General features: G+C 37.6%; 3 protein-coding genes across 7 annotated transcripts in view; 2 read left to right on the forward strand and 1 right to left on the reverse strand.

Annotated features, from left to right (window-relative positions):
- Nucleotides 1-628: 628 nt before the first annotated feature.
- On the forward strand, nucleotides 629-10,722 carry acsl5 (acyl-CoA synthetase long chain family member 5). Its single transcript, XM_079476168.1, has 21 exons — nucleotides 629-758; nucleotides 1,637-1,808; nucleotides 3,649-3,757; nucleotides 4,441-4,505; nucleotides 4,587-4,688; nucleotides 4,818-4,917; nucleotides 5,767-5,945; nucleotides 6,022-6,054; nucleotides 6,148-6,199; nucleotides 6,764-6,837; nucleotides 6,925-7,002; nucleotides 7,125-7,259; nucleotides 7,398-7,532; nucleotides 7,671-7,766; nucleotides 8,873-8,945; nucleotides 9,027-9,115; nucleotides 9,192-9,308; nucleotides 9,438-9,581; nucleotides 9,666-9,767; nucleotides 9,900-9,971; nucleotides 10,213-10,722. Exons 2-21 carry the CDS (start codon nucleotides 1,641-1,643, stop codon nucleotides 10,345-10,347), a joined length of 2,058 nt encoding a protein of 685 aa, XP_079332294.1. The 5' UTR covers nucleotides 629-758; nucleotides 1,637-1,640; the 3' UTR covers nucleotides 10,348-10,722.
- On the reverse strand, nucleotides 10,550-15,053 carry zdhhc6 (zDHHC palmitoyltransferase 6). 2 transcript variants are annotated; one of them, XM_079476170.1, is made up of 11 exons: nucleotides 14,820-15,053; nucleotides 13,727-14,268; nucleotides 13,518-13,609; nucleotides 13,247-13,406; nucleotides 12,624-12,785; nucleotides 12,467-12,520; nucleotides 11,918-12,085; nucleotides 11,783-11,824; nucleotides 11,550-11,695; nucleotides 11,375-11,421; nucleotides 10,550-11,289 (listed from the first exon to the last, which is right to left on the reverse strand). In XM_079476170.1, the coding sequence occupies exons 2-11, from the start codon at nucleotides 13,991-13,993 to the stop codon at nucleotides 11,189-11,191; spliced, it is 1,239 nt and encodes a 412-aa protein (XP_079332296.1). In that variant the 5' UTR covers nucleotides 13,994-14,268; nucleotides 14,820-15,053; the 3' UTR covers nucleotides 10,550-11,188. The 2 variants fall into 2 exon arrangements, with proteins under 2 accessions (XP_079332296.1, XP_079332297.1); XM_079476171.1 differs by having other exon boundaries at nucleotides 12,624-12,734; nucleotides 14,820-15,045.
- Nucleotides 15,010-18,887, forward strand: part of vti1a (vesicle transport through interaction with t-SNAREs 1A) — a 107,255-nt gene continuing 103,377 nt past the window's right edge. Inside the window, exon 1 of one of the 4 annotated variants that reach the window (XM_079476173.1) lies at nucleotides 15,010-15,248. In XM_079476173.1, coding sequence (XP_079332299.1) covers nucleotides 15,155-15,248 — 94 coding nt within the window. In that variant the 5' untranslated portion in view covers nucleotides 15,010-15,154. The remainder of the gene's footprint in view (nucleotides 15,249-18,887) is intronic. The other 3 variants (XM_079476175.1, XM_079476174.1, XM_079476172.1) reach the window with 3 other exon arrangements.

Raw genomic sequence — 18,887 nt, forward strand, 5'->3', positions numbered from 1 at the left:
ATTCACTTTATTTCATGTCTATTATCAGAACAGATTACAAAATCCAAAGGTGCCTCCATTTTATCTGTCATTATAATTAAATGTCAAAGTTCAGATGTTCCAAGCTGCCGTGATAATAATGCTGGGAATGGGGTAAGAAAACACTGTACTACGTTCATAAGGTCATGTTGTGTCATGCGTGGCTTAAAGGTGTTAATAGGAGGTGTGACAAATATGACCTGTTGCTGTTTTGTCTCTTGTTAACAAGAGTTCAAGGGTCCTATTGGGGTCCCCGAGGAGCACTTTAACCTTGGAAGCTGTGAATGATGATTTGAATCAGCAAAAAGATAACTGCATACCTGCTGGGTGGGAAGAGCTAATAAAGTTTTCAGTGGAATTCCATGAACGGCACATAAAGTCTTAATGCTTACATGTTTCATTTACTCTGTGCACATTTCAATGTCAAACTGACCAGCAAAGACTAATGTTAAACTCCACACTGTTTAATTTCACAGAGGTCTTGACATGCAAGCGGCATTAAACTCCTGTGATGCTTGCACATGATTAAGCTGTAATTTTGTCTACAGTCATTTGCATTATCAAGGAACAGATAGCAACAATTGGTTCAAAGGTCACTCATGTGTTGTGTGCTATGATGTGTTTTATTGGATCTGAGTCCATGCTTTCCTCAGTCTTCCTGTGTGCTTAGCACAACTGTGCACAGAACTCTCAGATCTTTTCAGCCCCATCATCTAAAGGACAAAACAGAGGTTAACCAGGTAAAAAACTTTTTATTTGATGTAATACATGTACAGATCTTTATATAAATGCCTTACATAACATAATGTCTGGTAGTAGTTCGTTGAGTAGTTCATTGACGATTTTGTAAATTTGCAGTCAGTTATCAATCACAAAGTTTGAATGATGTACTGAATATTGCTGCTTTCCTTCTGAAGGATTTTTTTGCCACAAATCATTATTATTGGTCAGCCTTTATGTTTGTAGTGGGTTCTGCAAATATCAAACCAATAAGAAGTTTGACAACACATTATTTGATCGTTTAAAAAGCCCAGTATTTTTCCATTTCCTGAAAAACGTGAATTTGGACATACAAGGTTTAAAAAAAACTGTGACGATATGTTCTGTTCTCAATAATACGACTTTGTTTGGCTGCTTAAAGGTGAAAAAAAATGACAATTCTGATATCATTGACTCACCCTTTTGTCATTTCAATTTTCTATGACTTTCTGTCTTCTGCAGAACAGGAATGAAGAATGTTGGTAACTGAACAGCGCTGGCAGTTAACAACATTCTTCAAAGAAAATGTCTAAAATATCATTATCAGATTATCTAAAATGTCATTGTCAGGTTATCTTCAACAATGGAGTATTTTCTTATAAATGTATTCCACTGTGCTCTTTACCCTTTTATCAGACCCATACATTCTTACCTTTGGCCCCCTCCGAAGTTCATATGCCATTCATTGTCTTTAACACCTTTGCATATCTTCTAATCATCTAAGGTTCAAAACAGCACAACGGACTAATGAGAGAGACCTTGAACTTCTTCATTTACATCTATATGAATATACTTGCTGTGAAACCACATATTGATATTTTCTTATCATTGTTACAGTTACTTTTAATTCTCTCCGTAGCTCAATGTTCTGCGACATGGAGTTCTTGTTTGAGTTCCTTTTTACTCCCCTGTCTACTTCTGGGCTGGTCTTCCTGTTTAGTCTTGCAGCTATTGCTTTGTTGCATTTGAACACCAGGCCCAAACCCATGCGTCCACCAACAGACCTCAACCGGCAGAGCACTGGCGTAGCGGTGAGTGTCTTTCATTTGCATTGTGAAAGCATTGACAAATCAACGTCTTTATGTAGAATTCAAAGAAGTATAACACATTTGATTGAAAATTCTAATGCAATAGCATCAATGTTCATTATGTTGTTATATCTGCAAATCACAGAATTTTTATGACACATGGAGCTATAAGGAATTAGCTGGCCACCTTAAAATGAATTAGTTGTTTCATGTTTTTATTGCAAATTCAATAGTAGTATCCAATTTTTGTTTAATATATTACACTGAACAAAATTATAAACGCAACACATTAGTTTTTGCTCCCATTTTTCATGAGCTGAACTCCAAGATCTAAGACTTTTTCTATGTACACAAAAGGGCTATTTCTCTCAAATATTGTTCACAAATCTGTCTAAATCTGTGTAAGTAAGCACTTCTCCTTTGAAGAGATAATCCCTCTACCTCAAATGTGTGGCATATCAAGATGCAGATTAGACAGCATGATTATTGCACAGGTGTGCCTTAGGCTGGCCACAATAAAAGGCTGCTCTAAAATGTGCAGTTTTATCACACAGCACAATGCCACAGATGTCGCAAGTTTTGAGTGAGCGTGCAATTGGCATGCTGAGAGCAGGAATGTCCATCAGAGGTGTTGTCCGTGAATTGAATGTTCATTTCTCTACCATAAGCCGTCTCAGAGAATTTGGCAGTACATCCCACTGGCTTCACAACCACAGACCACATGTAACCACACCCAGGACCTCCATGGTAAGCATCTTCACCTCCAAGATCGTCTGAGACCAGCCACCCGGACAGCTGCTGCAACAATCGGTTTGCATAACCAAATAATTTCTGCACAGACTGTCAGAAACCGTCTCAAGGAGGCTCATCTGCATGCTCGTCGTCCTCTTCGGGGTCTCGGACTGACTGCAGTTCGTTGACGTAACCGACCTGATTGGGCAAATGCTCACATTTGATGGCGTCTGGCACTTTGGAGAGATGTTCTCTTCACGGATGAATCCCGGTTTTCGCTGTACATGGCAGATGGGTATTACGTCGTGTGGGTGAGAGGTTTGCCGATGTCAACGTTGTGGATCGAGTGGCCCATGGTGGCGGTGGGCAGGCGTATGTTATGGACAACGAAGACGGGTGCATTTTATTGATGGCATTGTGAATGCACAGAGATACCGTGACGAGATCCTGAGGCCCATTGTTGTGTCATTCATCCACGACCATCACCTTATGTTGCAGAAGTCGTGCAGGATCTGTGCACTATTCCTGGAAGCTTAAAATGTCCCAGTTCTTGCATTGCCAGCATACTCCAGACATGTCAACCATTTAGCATGTTTGGGATGCGCTGGATCGGCGTATACAACAGAATGTTCCAGTTCCTGCCAATATCAAACCAACCTCGCACAGCCATTGAAGAGGAGTGGCCATAATCAACAGGCCATAACCAACAGGCCATAATCAACAGGCCATAACCAACAGGCCATAATCAACAACCTGATCAACTCTATGCGAAGGCGATGTGTTGCACTGCGTGAGGTAAACGGTGGTCACACCAGATACTGACTGGTTTTCGGCGCCCCAGATCCCCCAATACATTAAAACTGAACATTTTAGAGTGACCTTTATTGTGTCCATCCTAAGGCACACCTGTGCAATAATCATGCTGTATAATCAGCATCTTGATATGCCACACCTGTGAAGTGGATGGATTATCTCTTCAAAGGAGAAGTGTACATAAAAAAAAGTTATAGATCTTTAAGTTGAAAATGGGGGACGAAAACAAAAGCGTTGCGTTTATAATTTTGTTCAGTGTACAATACTTAAAAAAAACCTGTTTTAATTTATTTTACAGGGTGGGGCTAGAAGAGCAGCACTCATGAAAGATGATAACTTGATGTCATACTTGCATGAGGATGCCACAACTCTATATGAAGTTTTCCAAAGAGGGCTACGTGTCTCAGGTGAGAGGTCATGAGGTCAAAATGTAAAACATCTCATAATATTTATGTGACCCTGGACCACAAAACCAGTCATAAGTCGCAGCACGGGTATTTGTAGCGATGGCCAACAATACATTGTGTGGGGCAAGATGATCGATTTCTTTTATGCCAAAAATCATAAGGGCATTAAGTAAAGATCATGTTCCATGAAGATATTTTGTAAATTCCATACCGTAAATATCAACTTTTTTTTATTTTTGTGAGTGGATGCAGCAAAATCGCTAACAAAAATGACAGGACACCTTCAAACATCACACGCTGCTGGCCGCGCTTTTTAAATAACTCACTCAAGTTTGATATCTATGTAAAGCTTAGCATTTCTGCTTTGGGTTCATCTACTCTCCATAACATCATTACAGTGTTAAGCCGACAGAGAGCGCTAAAACAAACCTGTTTCTTCTAAGCAATGGCCTGCTAAAGGCACCCTGGGATTCCAGATTTAAAAAATAGTAGATTCTTTCAGCTTTCAGATGATGTATAAATCTCAATTTTCGAAAATTTTTCTTAATTTGTGGTCCAGGGTCACATATTTCCACTTCGATCCATTTGTAATGCTTATGTTTGTTCACATCTTTGTCCCTCTCTGGTGGCTCTGATATGATTTCCATACATGCTGTATATTACATTTAATCACCACCTTACAGGAAATGGGTCATGTTTGGGGTACAGAAAGAAAGGACAACCTTATCAGTGGCTTAAATACAAACAGGTATTTGTACCAGCTACAAACAGAATATTGAAACCTCACGAAGAACAACAATTGAAGTCTTTATTCGTATCATTGTTTCAGGTTTTAGACAGAGCTGAATACCTGGGGTCTGGACTCATCCACCGTGGCCTAAAACCATCACAAGAATCGTTCATTGGCATCTTTGCCCAAAACAGACCAGAGGTGATATAATGAGCATAATAGCCAACCGAAATGTATACATTTATAACAAAACGCTACACAAAATCATATCATGAACCAAAAACTACTAGTCAAATGTACATGAAGCCAACTCCTTTCTTCTCCATTCAGTGGATTATCTCTGAGCTGGCTTGCTATACTTATTCCATGGTGGCTGTGCCTCTTTACGACACCCTGGGACCTGAAGCTCTTGTGTTCATCATTAATAGAGGTAATGAGAACTGCTTGCTTGCTTCATTAGAGGTGTTCTTCAGAGCAGCATTAGCCATAACACCTGCTGATTTATAATCCTTGCGTAATTCACACAATAAAATCACTTTATTGTTTTAGTGGCCCCGGTGAACCTGTCACCCCTACCATCAGTTCATAGCAATTATATTTCTCTTGCTTTCATACACAGACCTTATTTTTCAGTAAATAATTATTTGAATAATATTTAAAGGCGATTTGGGTTTTTACCTTTTTGCTAATCCCACTTTGAAGAATTAAAAATGCTAAAATTCAGTTAAAGTATTTTTTTCAATTTCATTACCATTTTGCATCCCAGAAAAAGCAAACTATATACAAACATACATATAAATGCAAAGGGATAGTTCACACAAAAATGCAAATTCTCTCATCGATTTTCAACCTCTTGTCATATCAAACCTGCATGACATTCTTTATTCTGTATAACACAAAAGAAGATATTTAGAAGAGTCCTATTAACCAAGCAATGGCGGTGTCTATTGCCTTCTATTGTATAGACAAAAAATTAATGGAAGTCAATGAATTCTGCCGTTGTTCGGTTACAAACGTTCTTCAGAATATCTGCCAAAGAAAGTCACACAGGTTTGAAATAACAAGAGGACGAGTAAATGACTGAATTTGCATTTTTGGGTGAACTATTCCTTAAACATTTCCAACGCAAATCCTTTTCTAAACAAACATTTCTTAAATGGACGTGTGCATGTAAATATTTACTTTGCAATTATTTCCAGCATTTAATCCCATCAGATTGACAATGCTTTGATTGGATCTTATTTTTAAGTGCTTTGTATTTATTTACACATCTCTGCAGCAAAGATATCCACAGTACTGTGTGATAAGCAAGATAAGGCAGAAACCCTGTTGGCTAATAGTGAGAAAAACCTCACGCCTGTGCTGAAAAACATCATCCTCATGGACTCTTTTGATGCTGCATTAACTGAGAGAGGCTCGAAGATTGGAGTGGACGTTCTGTCCCTGAAAGATGTAGAGGTACTTTGACAGTTCTCTCTTAAGTATGAAACATGTTGACAGCTTGTATTAGTATTTAAAAAATATGTGTTTTTAGGCCCTGGGAAAAAACAACCATCAGAAGCCAGTTGTAAGTAATGATCTTAATTTTAAACTGCTATTTTATTTACTTAGCACCTAGTATTGATCTTGGTGTCGAAAATAAGTGTGATTTGTTTTTTAGCCACCAAAACCAGAAGACTTAAGTATTATTTGCTTTACAAGTGGAACCACTGGTGAGCATAATGCAACCTCTTTTACTAAATGACACTCTAGGCCTATGGCTAGTCCCAGACTAAAATGAATCTTAAAGCAATATAACCCAGAAATATCTTCAAATATATCCGTGCCATTGTTTTGTCTCAGTAATGTATATTTATGAAAGCGACAACTTCAACTAAGGCATAGTCCTCCTGGCTTAAGCTAAGGCGTGTCTGTGAAACCTAGTCTATATGGCACACATTTTTTTTAGATGTTAAAGAGATCACCCAAATATAAAATTCTGTCATTATTTACTCAACCTCTTGACATTCAAAACTTGTATGAGTTTCTTTCTTAAAAAATCTTTCTTAAGATATTTTGAGAAATTTCTCAGTGGTTTTGTGTCCATTCAATGGAAGTCAAACTGGGGCCAGTGATGTTTGGTTACCAAAGTTCTTGACAATATCTTTCTTTGTGTTCTGCATGGAAACGGTTATACAGATTTGGAATGACATGAGGTTGAGAAGATGATGGAATAATGTTCATATTTGGGTGAACAACATGTGCATGAGCTCTAATACGAGAATGCTTTGCCTCAGGGGATCCAAAGGGAGCCATGCTGACCCATGAGAATGTGGTTTCAGATGCAGCTGGTGTGGTTAAGGTTTTTGAGGTACAGTACGTCACTGTGTTAAATGATTTTTCCATATCCTATATGGAGTAAGCTACCATTTTGAACGGCAATCCCATGTTTCTTCAGACCGTCTTCGTCCCAGTTCCATCTGACGTGTCCATCTCGTTCCTGCCGCTGGCTCACATGTTTGAGAGAGTCGTACAGGTGAGGATGCCTCCATTATCAATTCTGATCAAGAACTTTATAGCCATTAATGTCACATAGTCCATGTATTTTACAGAAGAACATTAATATTAAGCTCTTTGTGTTTTATGGATGTGTATTAGACAGTGTTATATTGTGCTGGAGGAAGAGTTGGCTTCTTTCAAGGTAATATCACACTTCTCCCAGATGACATGAAAACACTACAGCCCACAGTATTTCCAGTGGTCCCACGTCTTCTGAATCGTATTTATGACAAGGTACGGTGCAAAACCAGTTTTCTGGTTTTTATTTTCAACATATCGTAATAAAAGAATGAAATAAACCATAATCGCACTAATACCGTTTTTCATTTTGTGTCTCTGAAGTCTTTTATTGTCTTTCTGTTGTCTGCACAGATCCAGAGTGAAGCCCAGACACCATTAAAGAAATCACTTCTGAACTTTGCCATCAAGAGGAAACATGCCGAGGTGAAGCAGGGGATCATCAGGAACGACAGCATTTGGGACAAACTCATCTTTCAAAAAGTGCAGGTATCACTAACTGAATACAGGATCTCCGAATGTGGCACAGGCATTCAGCATTTCTCTTGAAAGAAGAGTGTGGTTTGGCAGTAATTACATTTTCTGAAAAACGGTGCGTTCTATAAGGTTCTGAAATGTGTTTAACAGGCGTCTCTGGGAGGCCGTTTGAGAGTGATGGTGACCGGGGCGGCACCTATCTCTCCAGTTGTGCTCAGTTTCCTCAGGGCGTCCCTCGGGTGCCAGGTATGAAACCCTCCACCCAGTCCACTCCCAATTCTATACACTGTATCCTGAGAGGTCCATGTTCAGATTTATTTTCAGTTAGCTGAATATAAATAGTCACCTTAGAATTATAAGGTTCTGTCTGACATTTTTGCCAAAACTTATTCCTTATTCTCATTTTAGAATGTGTACATTTTGGGACTTTTTTAAGAAAACAACAAAGTTCTATCTACAAAATCGAATTACTATTTAGTGTCATCTGCGAGCCAATCAGCACTTTAAATGCACACAAGAGGACCAATCAGGATCAGCTTTCTTTGTCATGTGCCCGGGGCAGTGCAATGCAAAACAATGTTTAATAGAAAACTCAAGGTTGACTGTTGGATTGATGCTCTTGTCAAGGAGAGCAGCTTACACTTCAATATTGTGTTGTAGGTTTTATTGAGGTTTATATTTATAGACACAACTCTAGCTTAGTTTCCTAATTCCTATGATCACATGAACCTTCATAATGCGATTAGTTTCCTTCTTAAAATTGACTTTACTTCAATAGTTAAGTTATGCGTCCTAAAATATAAAATAACGAAGTATCATACAAGCATGTAAATGTAACTTATTTTATACATGTCAACACATTATTACGACACGAATTTCATGTTTGAACAAAAATAAGTAAATAGTTTGTTTTGTTTGAAAATGTAATGCTTTAATGAATGTTTTGCAGATAGAACCTTATAATTCAAAACTGAGTGATTTTTCAGAATCCGAAGGTTATATTTAATAATTTCAGAAGTTGATATTGTACATTTAGGGTTTCTGCCCATATCATTTTTGCTAAATGAAATGCACAAACTTTGAAGCTCAATATCTCAAAACTACTCAGAATTATAAGGTTTTACAGTCTTTCTTTAATTTAAGTTCTTCATCATTTTTGATGTTAAAATGATAGTTTGCACACAAAAAAAATTCTTGCATTTTGTATTCACCCTCATGCCATTCTTCATTCCAAAGATTTTTGTATGTGCCGATACAGAATCAAATTCAATACGGTGTCCTTGTTCACATGACTGTATTGATGTGGTGTCACAGTGGCCCACAGATGACTTTCTTTTTCCCCCGCTCTCCAGATTTTCGAGGCATATGGCCAGACAGAATGCACCGCTGCCTGCTCTTTCTCCATTCCTGGTGACTGGACCTCTGGTGGGTTCCTGTAACTGATGATAATTTGCCTTTCTCATTGCATAACCTCACAAATTGACCTCAGAACGGCTTTGATTTCAGGACATGTTGGAATTCCTATTCCATGTAATACTGTGAAACTTGTCGATGTTGAGGAAATGAATTACTTTGCATCCAACAGCGAAGGCGAGGTAATGGCACATCATTTTACAAACATTAAAATAACATGTGATTGCAACCTCTCACAGCTTTGCTGTTTTGTTTCAGGTTTGCGTGAAAGGAAAAAATGTGTTTCGTGGATACCTCAATGACCCGGAGAGGACAGCAGAAGCTTTGGACAAAGATGGTTGGCTGCACACTGGGGATATTGGCAAATGGCTACCGGTGAGAATACTCTTTTAAGGGACAAAAGAACCAAGTTCATAAACCCGTTCTATCAATCATATGCATTTTGTACAATTATATGTTGCTTTAATGTATTTTTGAGTACATGTTTCGTGCTCAATTTATCAGAGTGGAGTCTTGAAGATTATTGACAGAAAGAAGAATATCTTCAAACTGGCCCAAGGCGAATACATTGCACCGGAAAAGATTGAAAACGTTTACATTCGGAGTGCTCCTGTTGCGCAAATATTTGTGCATGGTGACAGTTTACAGGTATCAACCTGTCAAACTAATCTCATTGTTTTTAATCATTTGTCTTAGATCGTGGAAAATTTTCTTTCTTATATCTCTGTTCAGTCATGTTTGGTGGGCATAGTGGTGCCAGATCCTGAGGTGTTAACTGGTTTTGCGGAAAAGCTGGGCGTGAAAGGTTCAATAGTGGAGCTGTGTAAAAATCAGGTGTGTCATATATTCTGGCTTCAAAAAACTTGAACAAGCAAGACTTGAGTACTGTCAAGGAATAAACTTACTTGTTTTACGTTTGCACATATGTAAATGAAACTCCGTATTTTTTTTTTTTAAACTTTGCAGGACGTTAAGAAAGCCATCATATCTGACCTTGTCAAGCTGGGGCGTGAAGCAGGACTGAAGTCATTTGAACAAGTATGCACTTCTATTATACTTTTGGCTATTTTTAGCTACTATTTAAAATAAATATTACCACAAATACAACAGGTATTAGATCACATTACCAGAGGTAAAAAAAGGTAACTTTACATAAAGTTAAGTGCATTTCGATGTACTATATGATTAGTCTAAGATTACAGTTTGTTCTCCTGCATCGTTTTATTAAAAAAAAGAATACAAATTGCTTATAATGTTTTTCCTATTTTCATTTTCAAAGGTAAAAGACCTGTACCTTCATCCAGAGATGTTCACTATAGAAAGCGGTCTCCTCACTCCAACACTGAAAGCCAAAAGGGCGGATCTCACTAAATACTTCAAAGCTCAGATAGACGGTCTTTACGCTAATATGTAATGCACAAAAAAAAGTTTTTTGTGAATATTTTCACTCTTAACAGAGTTCACTTTACGCACATAACTTTAAGATACCCTGCAGTATGACACTGTTTTACATATTTATGATACTGAGCGCTGTGTGGGTTTTCTGTATCTATATTTTCTATATCCGGATATGTGATTTTTAAAACAAATGCACAAACAGTCTATGAAGATCTTTTGATTTATCAAAGGTTGTTTATTTTTTTCATAGGAGGAATACTAAAAACATTAATACTTCAACATGTTTTATGTAATTATATTTTCATATATGAAGCACAGAGGGAGGATTTGTAGTTTGGAAATAAATTGTTCTAACTTTCCATTTAAAAATTAAATGTATAAAATAACTGTACAGAGCATGGTTTGTTTGTTTCGGAAAACTTCAGCAAGGTTGACTTCAGTTTTACAAAAAACTTAATAAAAAATAAAATTATTTCTACTATATAAACAAATCAGACAGTTTGCATGACTAAGACTTTGATACAACTGGAGAAAGACGTTGCATAATCACTGTGGGCATCAAGGAGAGCGAGTAGGCGAGGAAAAAAAAGGCAAGAAATAAGTTTCAAGTAAACATCTTGATAATCTGATACCATAAATCCAATCATAATTTTATGTTCACATTTCTTCATCTTGTGCCTATTTCTGTTGCACCTGCTCTTTGTGAATGACACAAGTTAACTTTGGGGTGCCAGAATCTGTTGACTTTGTGCTGGTGAACGGCTTTAGAAAAAAAATCTGATTTAAAATTTGCATCACTGCTGGGTTCATCCCTAGCAAGAGGTCCTCCGTTCGAACGGAAATTCAACAGTTCTGTATCACTGTTCTTTCTTTTCATCACTTGTCGAATTATTTGCAGAGTCATAGTGACACTTTTCGACACATCGGCGTGGAAACCATCCTCTAACACGAATGCCAGCTAGAAGAGGGAAGAGAGGAATCATTTCAAACATAAGCTTTGCGAAAAACAAAAGCTTTCCTTAAAAGCATTCTGCAACTTTTACCTTTGGCCTGCTCCTCATTCAATACTTTGTCTCCATACATCCACCACCTGTTCGTGAATAACCGCACATTAACATACCACGATCATGACGTCACAGTCAAACACTGAATATAAACAGCTGGTTTAAAAGCAAGCACTTAAACAAAAAATGCTATCAGAATGAGAACATTTCTCACTTTGTTCCTCTTGTAGCAAAGATGGTCTCTCCCTTGGTCAGTTTGATTCTGGGCTCTTCTGTACACGGAGTCCTAAAGAATGTATTCAGTCCTTTTCCCAAAGGCCAACAAGCCCCATTGTAGTCCTCCACTACTCTGTATTCAACCTGAAAACAGGACATTTGTCATTTTATTACTCCTCTAGTATATACTGCCCTCTGCTGTTTAAACAAAGTGATTACATCAATACTCACGCTTCTTTGACGCTTATCATGTTTTTGCTTCAGTTGCTCAATCTAAAGGAAAAGGAAACCAAAATACAATTTCAATATATTACCTATGTAATTATCAAAAGGAAAAAATACGACAACATTATGTTTAGCACATACAGTTAAAGTGTACTGGTTACACTTCTCATGCACAGGCCATTCAAACCCATCTCCCACTGGGCTTCCAGACCAGGTGAAAACCAGCTTGAAATTATCCAATCGGCTACCCAAGTCGTAGGGGAAGATGAACTCTTCACCGGTTTGGTAGTATTGGATTCTGTCTTTGGCCTGGGTAAACAGTTAGTGTTGGTTTAATGTCATTAATAAACTTTCAGGATCTACTGACAGACATGCGACTCATGCTTTAAAGCAGTTACACTCACGGTCATTATTTTAACCACAGGACTCGGACATGACAAGTGCTTTTGTTGACCTGAAATGAAATGCTTTCTAAAATTCGAAGTTTCTTTTGTTTTAACAAAATGTAAGAATATTGAGTATTTAGGGATTAATTCTCCATTTTAGTTGTTACCAAATGTCGGCAACTTTTGGTTCGGGAAGCATTTATATAGGGAACTATTCAAACGGTGTTCCCGTGTATTGGATTAGCGGGGTGTTGAAGATTATATCACCTCATGTAGCCAATAACCATGCTAGAAACGCACTTACTTTCTCCTCAATCCACGATTCGATTGAGGTTTTGTTTCGCAGAATCACCTTCATCTATAAGTCAAAATGGGAAAATTACTAAATATCACCATGACAAAATTTAACACAAACACCTGTACAAGCAAAATGTGAATGAATTAATTTTGAGTTTTCCCACCTGAATGAAAAACAGCATACCAACAGCAATAGTGGTACCCAGTGCCAGTCCTAATGCGAAGAGAGTCGCTGCAAACGCTGCAATGCTGAAAGGCATGATGGGATGATGGACCTGCCGAGCAGCACTCATGTCAATCTTCACTGAGCTCCACCCAAAAGAGATCTAAGCCAAGAAAATTAGCCAAACCATCTACACAAATGTAATACTGTCTATACAGTATTATTAGACTAAAATGAGTATTACACAAACATTCATATTAAAGTGACGGTTCACCCCAAATAAAAATCCTGTCTTCAATTTGTTCCAAATCTGTATAAATTGATTTGTTCTGATGAACACAGAAAAATATATATTTGAAAGAATGCTTGTACCAAACAGTTCTTGGTCACCATTAACTACCAAGGTAGGAAAAATTGCAATTGTGGTCAAAAGTGCCTCAGAACTGTTTGCTCAAAATATCTTTATTTGTGTTCAACAGAACAAATAAATCTATAGAGATTTGGAACAACTTGACACAAACTTTCATTTTTGTGTGAACTGTCCCTTTAAATGCATCCATCATATTATATGAAATACTTGCTAATCGGGGATTAGTGAATACCAGACAATAAAAAAAATCATACCCGATCATACAGCTGAGTGTACATGGTCATGACAAATATGAAGGCAGCATGTATGCAGCCCAGCGGAGCGAGCAGGAGAAAGCTGGTGAAGTATGCATGATTCAAATGTCCACAGCAGTTGTTGATCCATGGACAATGATGATCCATCTTCATCACACACCTGAGGAAAGAACAGACAAAAAGGAAAGAAAAAAGATGCTGTTATATAGTTTATACACTTCAGCTTTTAAAATGTATCAGTGTCGAATGTTTGGCATATAGTCAGATCTACCTGTTACACTTGCGACAGTGATGTGACCTGGGGGCTTTAAAACCTTGGCACAATCTACAGAACTGCAAGTGCATCATGTCTTGTTGGGTCTCCTGGTAGAAAATACAAACAACATACATCGTATGACAAATGTTATGGAACAAAACACATGCTTGAAAATCTTTGCATAATATTCTCAAAACACCAGACAGAGTATCTGCTATCCTTACTGGTTTCCACTCGAGAGGAATGTGGCCAGGGCCCACAAACATGGCATTGAAGTAGTTGTAAAGAATGAGGACAGTCCAGTTAATAAGCATGATGAAATTAATGCTTCCTCCAGTGGTGTCCAGTGGCCAGTACCAGATAATTGAGTCCAAAACAGCCATGGACGAGCACACGCCAATGACCGTCAGAGCGATGATGGGACCCCAGTGACAGAGTCTCTTCACCTCATGGAGGTTCTCAAACACGATTATAGCAGATAAAATATTCATTGTTCTGTTGAATTATTTTCAATCTCTTCAAATTCCCTAATGTGAAAAGACGAACAGAGGTAGTCAGGCGCTTTGTTTTTGTTTACTGTTTCCGGTTAAACGCAAAGAGGTCAGGGGGCATCTTTTTGGTCTCCTTCGAAACAGCCAACAATCAGCTACGTCACCAGTCGCAGGGGCCAGCCGTTTCCTTGAGCTGAAGACTCGATCAGCGTGTGGCATCCTTCCGTACAAATCCACTTTTCGCTCTATCCCCAGACTGAAGTCAAGACCACCATCTACAGAGAATACAGGGGAACAGAACACATTATAAAAGGAGAAAAATGTCGGAATCGTGAGCCTTACAAATAGTATTTGTTCAAAAAGCATTAACAATACATGAATACAGCTTTAGATTCTCGTTACGATGTTTTACGGGATTTCGTTCATACTGTGAATTGATTTTCTTTTCAAAGAAAAAATAAGGGTGTGACAGTTGTATTGTTATTACAAAAGTCATACATTATTAGTACTTTGCTATTTAGTATTACGTTTTGGAAGAAAATTGTGGTTATAATCATTTGTATTTAAGGGTTTTGGTTGTACAAACTAACAACAACAACAAAAAACATCTTTACACTGCCCAGTGCTGTCCTGGACCACAAGTCTTGTAATTTTTGACATCTCGTTGCTGCTATATTAGATCCTTATGATAAATCCACCGGCCAAAGCTCTGGTTTCTAACAGAGGTATGGATGCAATGGTTTAACGATCTCGTATCCCAACGGCAGATATAGCTGAGACCAATGTACATATTGTGTTAATAATCTCAATGGATTTTTTATCATACCTCCTCGACACTTCCTTGTTTCTTCTCCAGCAGCCCAAAAAATCCTATTTGAATCGACAGTGACACAAAATATGAATAAAAAAACACGGTATTTAATGTAACCGATAACGTTTGCCTTAAAATCCCTTTTTTTAAATAAAAAACACAACTCAGAAAGAAAATTTAAAGCAACGGCGAACCATGACACGCCGGAACCATTTAAAGAAAGATGCCGAGACGGAGTTGCAGTAACGCACCCGGAAGTGACGTAGACGTCAACATAAGCACATACAAGCAACAGTGTAGCGCAGGTCAGTTTATCCTTGTTTTAATCTTTAGGAAATAAAAACACAACGATGTCTTCGGATTTTGAGACGTACGAACAGGACTTTGGGACCCTTACGGCGGAAATAACCAACAAGATCGGAAGAATACCCAAATTAGCCGCTGGTAAGTGACTGACAAATCAAGCAAACAGTTATTCTAGAAGGAAAAATAAATGAGTTTGTCGAATCATAATTTTTTGCTGCTGGTGTGTCCTGTTTTATATAATATATCAACGTGTCAGGTCAGTTGTCAAACGGGCTGTGGTTTCATGAGAGTCAGGTGTCAGATGATGTCTGAGGATTCGGATACTATTGGAGGATTTGGGAAACATGGCTCTTGGATGTCATGCTCTGTGTTGTTGAGTTTGTTGGTTGGTAGTTAACCAAGTAAGAGTTAAATTACATATCTATAGAAAAAAACACAACAAAAAGACCATGTTTCAATAAAGGAGCTTGTTAAAATTGACGTTTTGATGTTGAGAGCACAGTTGTCAAGCCAATGAGTCAAATCATCTAATCATTATGTTTTAAATAAGCAACGTATAAACACAAATGGACATTTACAACAATGTTGAGATTTAGAACAATATAGCTGGACACAATAATGGCTTTGACAAAAATGACCACTCTTGCGGTCTTTGCACTTGAGCACTGAACTGCTTACATGATGCATTTCCTGTATTTAGCCGAAGGGTTCTATTGGGTGTCAATATCCTAACTGTGCATCTATCTAGTTTTTCTAATTCGATGGGACACACTTACCAAGTGTGAAATTATAATGAATGTCTTGTTTCTAATTATGACGAAAAGCATGTTTCAGGAGTTGCACCAACAAATTGTGCAACACTATCCATAACAAGATGCATGATGGGATACGCTTAGCCTCGAATGCCTCTCCAAAGTGCGGGTTTAATGTGCGCCGAGGGCACTGAACTTTGTCATTTTTAAGAAATGGGACAGTCTTGGAAAGGGGAGGGGTGGTGGTGGATTGTGTATGTGAACAAAGTACTGTAGAGAAATAGCAATGTTTTTACAGTAGGCTTCACTAATACAATGAGTGGTCCCATTATTCTGTCCAACCCTGTATATTAGGGCTGTGCAATTAATCGAAAATGTATCGCAATCGTCAATTTTGGCCTTGATCAATTACAAAAACATTATAATCGAAGTAAATGATTATTGTGCCGCATCCCATTTTGCAAGGGTCCTCTCTTTTCTTGTAATATAAATCCACAGGGCGCACCTTTCCTTACAGCGGTTCAGCAGGGCTATTTCTTTAAATTTCTTTACATGTTGTTTTAAGGTTAATGAGTAATCGTGTTTAATAATCTGCATCTCCATATTGGCCAAAATAATGGCGATTATGATTCGTGTCATAATCGAGCAGCCCTACTGTAAATGAAGAGTATGTTTTGTCATGAAAGTCTTAAAGAGGTCATATGGCGTGAATACGTGTTTTTGGTGTGTTACAAGTTGCCCATGCATGTATTAGACATGTTATATTGCAAAAAAATTAAGTATCGTAACAAAAGATGCATTCTATCTAAAAGCGAATGCCCCACCAGTCCTGCCTGAAACGCCTCGTGTAACCACACCCCCTCAAATCTACGTCAGTTTGTGGTATGACTTGACTAAGAACGCCCAAATATAAACGCAATAAGGCGGGCGTACCTGTCTCTACAATTGCTTTGGAGCCTGATGTTCCAAATATGGTAAGAGGCGTATATGAACATTCACGCTATGTGAAAAAAACTGCGTTTTTGAACCTTAAATCGTGAATACACATTGCATAACATCTAAAACAAATAATAATGTTCCTTTAATAAACCATAAATGCTTTGATAAAGGACTGTTGGACCCATGGGCTCATCATACTGTATGGAGTAACATACATCTTCACTTGTAAGCCATTACAGTTAATAAATACACAGTGTGGGATGCATGTGTGGCAATAGCAACAGTTCTGTGTGATATGGGATTGATTGGAAAATGGTCCGAGATCCCAAAATAGCTTGAATTTTCATAGAAAATATTATCACAGTTTGGCACCTGTGTATGTAAATGATATCCATTGGAGTTGTCATACTTTCTCTCATATGCAAAATCGTTTCAGTTTTCTTAGGTTCTTAAATGTCATTTAGTCAACTGTATTTTGATAGCACTTTTATTATTGCTATTTGAGTTGACACTTACTTATTTTCTTATTTCTTATTTTACTTTTGTTCTTGTATAAGAATTTTTATTATAGCCACAGTTCGCATATAAATGAAAATGTTGTCATCACACTCAGGTTGTTTCAAACCTAGGAATGGCTACCGAGAACCGGTACTTTTGTGGACCGGTACATAATTGAGTCGATACCAAAGTATCGATAAGCTTCATGACAAATGATTCTGTTATCGATATTTTCGTTGTTTTATCTCTGTTTCCCATTGCTGAATAATGTCCGAATGGCCGACGTTTGCTCGACGTTCGTGTGATATCTAGGGCCATATGATTTTCGCAATGTATTTGTAATCTGCTTGTTTTGCGTGTTTATGAGTGAACGAGTGGCATGGTTGCCTTTGTGGAGCTTTCAGCGTCCGAGGCATCGTTTCACAGCGAGGAAGCTTCTGTCAAACAACACTTGTGGCAAAATAAAAGTCCTTTATGTAAGAACAAGTTATAACATCTTTCCGGAATTATTAACAACAGAGTACTTTAGTAAATGAAAGTAAATGTGCTAGTAAAATTTGAATTTTTTTTTACATATAATTAAAAAAATATGACTTGCTTTGAAAATAGTAAGTGGTGTGCTAAGGAACACACGTACGTTTTGTTATCTGGCATTTTCTGTTTACTCGGAAGCATTTGTAAACTATATCGATAACAGTATTGATAAGTACCGGTGTCGATAAACAGTATCTGTTTCAATATCGATTAAAATCTTAACGATGCCCATCAAACCTGTATTAATTTTAGTTTTCTGCTGAACACAGATGAATATATGTGGGAGAATGCCAGTATCCAAACAGATCTCATCCCCCATTAACTCCCATGGTATTTATTTTCACAACTATGGCAGTAAATGGGGGATGAGATCTATTTGGTTACTGACATTCTTCCAAATATCTCTGTTTTCATCAGAAGAAATTACATTTATAAGAATTTGGAACAATAGAAGGGTAAGTTTTTCAACAATAAGCTAAAACAGTTGTGTATAATGTGCCTTTTATTTAACAAAAGAAATGTTTTTTAAGGGCCTATTTTACACTGTGTATCTCGACACATTAATACAATAACTGGACTGTGCTGAATGCTGACTGGCATTCTTTTTCAAGGATAAACGTGTTCCTGTTTGGTTGTTTTTGCATTGTCCTGATCTGTGTTTGTGTACTCTCATTGGCCTTTAAATTTTTTTATAATATATCTATTTTTTTCTTTCAAGGAGTGTTTTAACTTAAAGTAGATACATATTGCTCACGTTGTGAACAGTTCTAAGGAATATAAGTTGTGGTTCGGAAACAAAAAACAAATCAACCTAATATGATACAGGAGCATGCTGTGAATTTGCTGGATTGTAATTGAAAGACACCGCAATGAAAGGTAACTTTCATACAGCACAGTTACTTTCAGTCTAAATTATTGCTTTCAAACAGTATTAAACTGCAGAGGTGGTCTTCCAATAACCTGATGAATTGACCTATTGCATTTGTTGCTATGGACAAAAGGTGAAGAAGATTCATAATTTATTTAGACTTGCAGGGCGTATGCTTGCTTGGGT

This window comes from Barbatula barbatula (genome assembly GCF_947034865.1).
Source record: "Barbatula barbatula genome assembly, chromosome: 16".
NCBI classification, from domain to species: Eukaryota; Metazoa; Chordata; class Actinopteri; order Cypriniformes; family Nemacheilidae; genus Barbatula; species Barbatula barbatula.